The 7,500-nt window shown below is 45.7% G+C and overlaps 2 protein-coding genes across 2 annotated transcripts in view; one reads left to right on the top strand and one right to left on the bottom strand.

The window, feature by feature from the left end:
- tg (thyroglobulin) overlaps positions 1-762 on the top strand; it is a gene marked incomplete at its 5' end in the record, with an annotated part of 28,387 nt that extends 27,625 nt beyond the window's left edge. Inside the window, one exon of the mRNA XM_083678568.1 lies at positions 616-762. Within this exon, the coding sequence (XP_083534694.1) occupies positions 616-704 (89 nt within the window). The 3' untranslated portion in view covers positions 705-762. The remainder of the gene's footprint in view (positions 1-615) is intronic.
- Positions 763-2,444: 1,682 nt separating this feature from the next.
- LOC310810719 (protein NDRG1-like) overlaps positions 2,445-7,500 on the bottom strand; it is a gene marked incomplete at both ends in the record, with an annotated part of 6,559 nt that continues 1,503 nt past the window's right edge. The window contains 11 exons of the mRNA XM_083678567.1: positions 2,445-2,671; positions 2,776-2,827; positions 3,364-3,399; positions 3,537-3,636; positions 3,775-3,941; positions 4,133-4,189; positions 5,052-5,138; positions 5,253-5,313; positions 6,250-6,312; positions 6,511-6,631; positions 7,453-7,500. The exon at positions 7,453-7,500 is cut by the window's right edge and continues 58 nt beyond it. Of these exons, the coding sequence (XP_083534693.1) occupies positions 2,445-2,671; positions 2,776-2,827; positions 3,364-3,399; positions 3,537-3,636; positions 3,775-3,941; positions 4,133-4,189; positions 5,052-5,138; positions 5,253-5,313; positions 6,250-6,312; positions 6,511-6,631; positions 7,453-7,500 (1,019 nt within the window). The remainder of the gene's footprint in view (positions 2,672-2,775; positions 2,828-3,363; positions 3,400-3,536; positions 3,637-3,774; positions 3,942-4,132; positions 4,190-5,051; positions 5,139-5,252; positions 5,314-6,249; positions 6,313-6,510; positions 6,632-7,452) is intronic.

Genomic DNA, 7,500 nt, shown 5'->3' with positions numbered 1-7,500 from the left:
TATTACATTGCAATTTGGAGATATATCAATCTAAACATTTCCCCATTTTCCTTCACATTCAATCACTGGGCCTAGATGGGCGGGGTCAACGCAGGGAGAAACCTTTCACCATGTTTCTCTGCTCATTGCACCAATCAGAAAGTTGTCTCTGCACATTATGCTCCGCCCACAGCAGCAGTCCCTCTTTACCTGCCTCTTAACAGCTGAGACACACACTCTATGGACCCATTTAATCTAATCTATAACTATCCATTTATCTCATCTAATCTTTACATTTACATTTACATTTACATTTATGGCATTTAGCAGACGCCTTTATCCAAAGTGACTTACAGCAAATACATTTGACTAAGTAAGTGAATCATCTATCCATCAGTAATCATAAGAAAAAATTATTTATGCTCGGACCAGGGGCTATTGGCAGTCACAATGCTAGAAGAAAGGAAGATTTTTTTTTAATGAGAGCGATTCTCCCTGCTAGCCACCTGTAGTTAGCCGTCTGTAGTAATTTTTATGGATGTTTATAATGATACTCAACTTTGACACAAAACACAATTGGAACCATTTAATGTCAACTTTCCAGACGCTTTAACTGTAGTTGTGTTCTTGTGTCAGCCGGTGGTCCGTTGGAGGGGGAATCACAGATGATGGAGTCTGCAGCAACCCAGAGCCCCGTCCAGGAGGAGAAGGACGCTTACAACTAGATCAGAACAGCTTCAGCTACCTGGTTTACTACGACTATACCCCTGTACCCCTGTACTACTCTACTCTACTGCTGGTGTAGACAGACATCTGTTACACTGTCCATACAAATCAAACAATAAATAGCATTTCAAAATACACCTGAGGTGTGGTCTGTTTCATTGCTATCTGTCCCCATGTGCCCCAGAAAGAACAACACATACTGTAGTAGCATGTTTTATTTCTTTAAATAAATACAAACTATAATGTTATAAAGCTTCAGGTAGGGACATCTTTGTAGAAAGCCTTCTGAGTACACAGTGGTTCCATTAGTTGCATTTTGAAGTATTTAGGTATTGATAAGTAACAGGTTCATACAAAGGTAGATGGAACCTCTTGTTCAGCTTTCTGATGCGTTTGGTTGCAGGGTGCACAGCCCCGTGGCTGTGTCTAGGATCAACGCTAAGTGGGATTCTTGATCCTCGAATCCACTGAAGTTGAGATTTAAAATGTTAATGGTTTTAGGTTTAGGGTTAGAGTTTAGGATAGGGTTAGGGTTAGGGTTTAGGATAGGGTTAGAGTTTAGGATAGGGTTAGGGTTTAGGTTAGGGTTAGGGTTTAGGATAGGGTTAGAGTTTAGGATAGGGTTAGGGTTTAGGATAGGGTTAGGGTTTAGGATAGGGTTAGGGTTAGGGTTTAGGATAGGGTTAGAGTTTAGGATAGGGTTAGGGTTTAGGATAGGGTTAGGGTTTAGGATAGGGTTAGGGTTAGGGTTTAAGATAGGGTTAGGGTTTAAGACAGGGTTAGAGTTAGAGTTTAGGATAGGGTTAGGGTTTAGGATAGGGTTAGGGTTTAGGATAGGGTTAGGGTTAGGGTTTAGGATAGGGTTAGGGTTAGGGTTAGGGTTTAGCATAGGGTTAGGGTTTAGGATAGGGTTAGAGTTAGGGTTTAGGATAGGGTTAGGGTTAGGGTTTAGGATAAGGTTAGGGTTTAGGATAGGGTTAGGGTTAGGGTTTAGGATAGGGTTAGGGTTTAGGATAGGGTTAGAGTTAGGGTTTAGGATAGGGTTAGGGTTTAGGATAGGGTTAGAGTTTAGGATAGGGTTAGGGATAGGGTTAGGATTAGGGTTTAGGATAGGGTCATCCCAACGATCCCACTTAGCATCTACCCTGTGTCTACACAGCTAGGTCACCATGGTTACACAGCTAGAACATCACCATGGTTACATAGAATTTCAGGGTAAAAATTACCAAAGTAACAAAAGTGGGTGTCGTCATGTTGACATCATCATTCACATCAGACTGTACATCCAAACCTTCACACACCTCCACCATGAAAACAACTCACTGCCTAAGTTAGGGTTATGGTCGCTGGCTAAATCAGAGTTAGGGTCGCTGGCTAAGTTAGGGTTAGGGTTAGGGTTACTGACTAAGTTAGGGTTAGGGTTAGGGTTAATGGCTAAGTTAGGGTTAGGGTTACTTGTTAAGTTAGGGTTAGGGTTAGGGTTACTGGCTAAGTTAGGGTTAGGGTCAGTGGCTAAGTTAAGGTTAGGGTCACTGGCTAAGTTAGGGTTAGGGTTACTGGCTAAGTTAGGGTTAGACTTGGGGTATTATAAGATATCCACAGATGTACATGTATGATAGGATGTCTACGTTTTATTAACAGCAGCAGCAGCACAAGCAGTGGGGAGAGAGGAGGGTCAGGGTTAGGGTCAGGGTCAGGGTCAGGGTCAGGGTTAGGGTTAGGGTTAGGGTTAGTGGGGTCTAGCAGGCGACCTCTGTGGTCTTGATGATGGTCTGGTCCGTGTTGCTATTGGAGGCAGTGTCCATGGAGATGTTGGTGTGGGAGGGTCCGTGTGGGTCGTCAGAAGTGTGTGTGTGGCCACGCCTCTCGTTGGTGTGAGAGCGGCTGCGGGCGGCGTCCATGGAGGTGATGCTGGAGCCGGACGCCGTGCGGGAGCGCACCAGTCTGGTCATACTGGCCGAGGGCACTGGGAGGAGAGGAGGGTTAGAGGTCATACTGGTCATACTGGGAGGAGAGGAGGGTTAGAGGTCATACTGGGAGAGTTGGGAGTATGTAGTATACAGTACTTACTGTATCCCAGTCCCTGGATGAAGTATTTAAAGGCTTCTGTCAGTTTTGCTGGCTGTTGAAAGAACAGAAGAACAGCGTTCAGCCTTCTACCCACCACGGTCCACCTCGATGGTCCTCAATGGCTCAGGTTGTTTGATTCCCGCTGGGACCATATATACTGAAATGTACGCACTCACAGCAATGTAAGTCGCTTTGGATAAAAGCGTCAGCTAAATGGCATATATACCTGGTGTCATGGTTCCATCTGATCACCAGAGGGCGGCAGAGATCCCCAAGGACTAATTAACTCCCAGGTGTTTGAAGTAATGTGTTAACCTTCAGAGAGGTGTCGTTCCTGGTCTTAGCCAGCTGCTCCAGCCCCTCCACAACATCTCTAGTTTCTATCTGTCATTTCCTTCTCCAGCGGTTTTCTGTATCATCCTGTGGTTCTTCTCAAGTAAAGAGGCCTAACCCTGACCTTCACTGCTCCTGTCCTACCCGAACCCTAAACCTAAACCTAACCCTACACCTGGTCCTGGTCCTACCCTAACCCTACACCTGGTCCAGGTAGTGATACTACAGTCAGCTGGTATTGGTTGTGGTAGTCACCTGGTCTACCTGGGGCATCCCTCCGCAGTCCGCCATCTGGACAGGATCAGAAAACACAGAGGTCAGGGTTGTTGTTTCTACTGCTGTTCTTGGACAACTAGTCAAATGTAGATGTTTGCTACTCATAAAACAAACAAGGAAGGAAGAGTCCCTATGAAGCAGAGGACCGTCACCTTGAGGAGCGTGGTCTTTGTCGGGTTGAGTTTGTAGTTGCATTTGACAACGGCATCGACAGCGGGAGAGCTGTCCCCAACCACCAGCAGACTCTGACACCTGAAGGGTTAGGGTTAGGGTTAGGGTTAGGGTTACATCCTAACTGAATAGTTAGTGTGGTCTAATGTGGCGTTAGCATGGCTAGTTAGCACGGTCTAATGTGGTGTTAGCATGGCTAGTTAGCGTTGTGTGACGTACTTCAGTGTTCTAGCAGTGATGTGGCTCTCGGCGTCGGGCCTCTCGATCTCCAGGTCACGCCGACTGTTGTAGGACCTGATGAACTGCTGCAGGTTGGACTGGTTGACGTCGTTGGTGATGTGGTGGCGATACGTAGCGATCAGGTCGTGGTTGTTCTGGATCTCCTCCTGAGAAACACAGCTGGTCAACTCAACTCACTCACTACAGGAGTGTCCTAGTGTACTAGATGGTAGTATAGGAGTGTCCTAGTGTACTAGATGGTAGTATAGGAGTGTCCTAGTGGTTGGAGTGTACGAGATGGAGTAGCCTTTGGAACTGTTGATTGGTCAGGTGGTTTGATAGACAGGTGGTTTCTTACCCTTCCAAACAGGTGAGAGATGACTGTGTTAGGGACTGTGTGGGCCCAGCCAGTGATCTGAAAAAGCGCACAGCAGTTTAGAGAGGTGTGTGTGTGTGTGTGTGTGTGTGTGTGTGTGTGTGTGTGTGTGTGTGTGTGTGTGTGTGTGTGTGTGTGTGTGTGTGTGTGTGTGTGTGAGTGAGTGTGCGTGTGTGTGTGTGAGACTAAGTTAATGTTTATTAACCTTGAACTGCGTGTGGTACTACTACTATTACTATTACTATACTACTAATATACTACTACTATTACTACTACTACTACTACTACTATACTACTACTACTACTACTATACTACTACTACTATTACTACTACTACTACTACTATATTACTACTACTACTACTACTACTATACTACTACTACTACTATACTATTACTACTACTACTACTATTACTACTACTACTACTACTACTACTATACTACTACTACTATTACTACTACTACTACTACTACTATATTACTATTACTACTACACTACTATACTACTACTACTACTACTACTACTACTACTATAATACTACTATACTACTACTACTACTATTATACTACTACTACTACTACTACTACTATACTACTACTACAGATGTTTATTAATGTTTAAAATGGATCACGGGCCGGTCTAAATATCTGTGTGAAGGTTAGGGCTGGGTTAGGGTTAGGGTTCGGGTTCGGGTTAGGGCTGAGAATGTGAGAAGAATTGGAGAACAATTCCCAAACACAAGAAGATTGGAATGTTTTTTAACTATGTTTGGATCAACAAACACATGGACCAAATTAAAACAACAAGTGTGCGTGTGCGTGTGTGTGCGTGTGCGTGTGCGTGTGCGTGTGCGTGTGTGTGTGTGTGTGTGTGCGTGTGCGTGTGCGTGTGTGTGTGTACCTTGTGTGCGACTGAGTCCATCAGGCCCTCAGCCGAGGCGTTGATGTTGATGAGGACGAGTCCCTCCACCATGTCAGGATGGTTCAGCTGCACAGGAAGTACACACATTACCCACAATGCAACACTGTCTGAGGACCAATAAGGTGGCAGCGTGTGGGTGCAGCGTCACCGGTCTGAACTTGAGAGGAAACTTGGACTCACAGCGAACTGGGCCAGGATGTAGGCGCCGGCTCCCATCCCCAGACAGATCACACTCTTCAGGCTGAGGACCACAACAACCATGACACACTTTATGGTTTAGACAGTTTATGGTTTATTTTAGTGTCAATCCACAATAATGCAGCAATTAAACGATACAAAAATACAGATTTAAAAATCCCATTAGGGATTCAAAAAGAGTTTGTAGACACGGAAGTAAATAGAATCTAGAATCTAAAGGTTATTTGTATCAATACACAATCAACAACACATCATCTATCCATCATCTATACACAGGCATGAAAGAAACAAAACAAAATACAATATATAAAATGAGGTAGCAAGGGTTTAGGGTTAGGCTTAGGGTTAGAACTGTATGGTTAGGCTTAGGGTTAGAACTGTATGGTTAGTGTTAGGGTTAGAACTGTAGGGTTAGGTTTAGTGTTAAGGTTAGGGTTAGAACTGTATGGTTAGAGTTAAGGTTAAGGTTAGCGTTAAGGTTAGGGTTAAGGTTAGGGTTAGAGTTAGGGTTCAGGTTAGGGTTAAGGTTAGGGTTAGAGTTAGGGTTCAGGTTAGGGTTGGGGTTAAGGTTAGGGTTCAGGTTAGGGTTAAGGTTAGGGTTAGAGTTAGGGTTCAGGTTAGGGTTAAGGTTAGGGTTAGAGTTAGGGTTAAGGTTAAGGTTAGGGTTAAGGTTAGGGTTAAGGTTAGGGTTAGGGTTCAGGTTAGGGTTAGGGTTAGGGTTAGGGTTCAGGTTAGGGTTAGAGTTAGGGTTAGGGTTCAGGTTAGGGTTGGGGTTAGGGTTCAGGTTAGAGTTAGAGTTAGGGTTCAGGTTAGGGTTCAGGTTAGGGTTAAGGTTAGAGTTAGGGTTCAGGTTAGGGTTAAGGTTAGGGTTCAGGTTAGGGTTAGAGTTAGGGTTAAGGTTAGGGTTCAGGTTAGGGTTAGGGTTAGGGTTCAGGTTAGGGTTCAGGTTAGGGTTGGGGTCATTGGGATGTTTCCTCACCCAAAGTGCTTGAGGACCTGAGGAAGCGTCTCAGAGAGCTGTTCTATGGAGGGGTAGGTGTACCTGCAGGACCAATCACAACACAGGCTACCATCATCATCATCATCATCACCATCATCACCATCATCATCATCATCATCATACTCATCATCATCATCATCATACTCATTATCTTCCAAACTTGTAGGCAGGTTAGGGGTCAGGTTAGGGGTCAGGTTAGGGGTTAGGGTCAGGTTAGGGGTCAGGGGTCAGGACACTGACCCAGTGGAGAGCGTGGTGGCGCCCTCCTGCTGCCCCGGGGCGTCTACGTGACACACAGCGAAGTGGCGTCCGATCTCCTGCATGTCCTCATGGTTGAACAGAGAGTTGAAGCACGTGATGTCTGCAGGGGGACAGGACACATGTTTACTAACCCTAACCCTAGATCACCCCTAACCCTAGATCACCACTAACCCTAGATCACCCCTAACCCTAGATCACCACTAACCCTAGATCACCCCTAACCCTAGATCACCACTAACCCTAGATCACCCCTAACCCTAGATCACCCCTAACCCTAACCCTAGATCACCCCTAACCCTAGATCACCCCTAACCCTAGATCACCCCAAATCCTAGATCACCACTAACCCTAGATCACCCCTAACCCTAGATCACCCCAAACCCTAGATCACCACTAACCCTAGATCATCCCTAACCCTAGATCACCACTAACCCTAGATCACCCTTAACCCTAACCCTAGATCACCCCTAACCCTAGATCACCCCTAACCCTAGATCACCACTAACCCTAGATCACCCCTAACCCTAGATCACCCCAAACCCTAGATCACCACTAACCCTAGATCACCCCTAACCCTAGATCACCCCTAACCCTAGATCACCACTAACCCTAGATCACCCCTAACCATAGATCACCCCTAACCCTAGATCACCACTAACCATAACCCTGGATCACCCCTAACCCTAGATCACCCCTAACCCTAGATCACCACTAACCCTAGATCACCACTAACCCTAGATCACCCCTAACCCTAAATCACCACTAACCCTAGATCACCCCAAACCCTAGATCACCCCAAACCCTAGATCACCACTAACCCTAGATCACCACTAACCATAAACCTAGATCACCCCTAACCCTAGATAACCCTGTTACGGTTAGCTGTGATGTAATTAACTAGCAGGTTGTTGTGCAGCGTACGGTTCAGTCCAATGTCGTGATAGGTCAGGATGACGGGGCGGCTCCCCT

The sequence above is a fragment of the Argentina silus genome (genome assembly GCF_951799395.1).
Source record: "Argentina silus genome assembly, chromosome: 10".
In the NCBI taxonomy this organism is placed as follows: domain Eukaryota; kingdom Metazoa; phylum Chordata; class Actinopteri; order Argentiniformes; family Argentinidae; genus Argentina; species Argentina silus.
The sequence above is the reverse complement of the archived record's forward strand: the minus strand, read 5'-3'. Positions and strand labels throughout refer to the sequence as shown.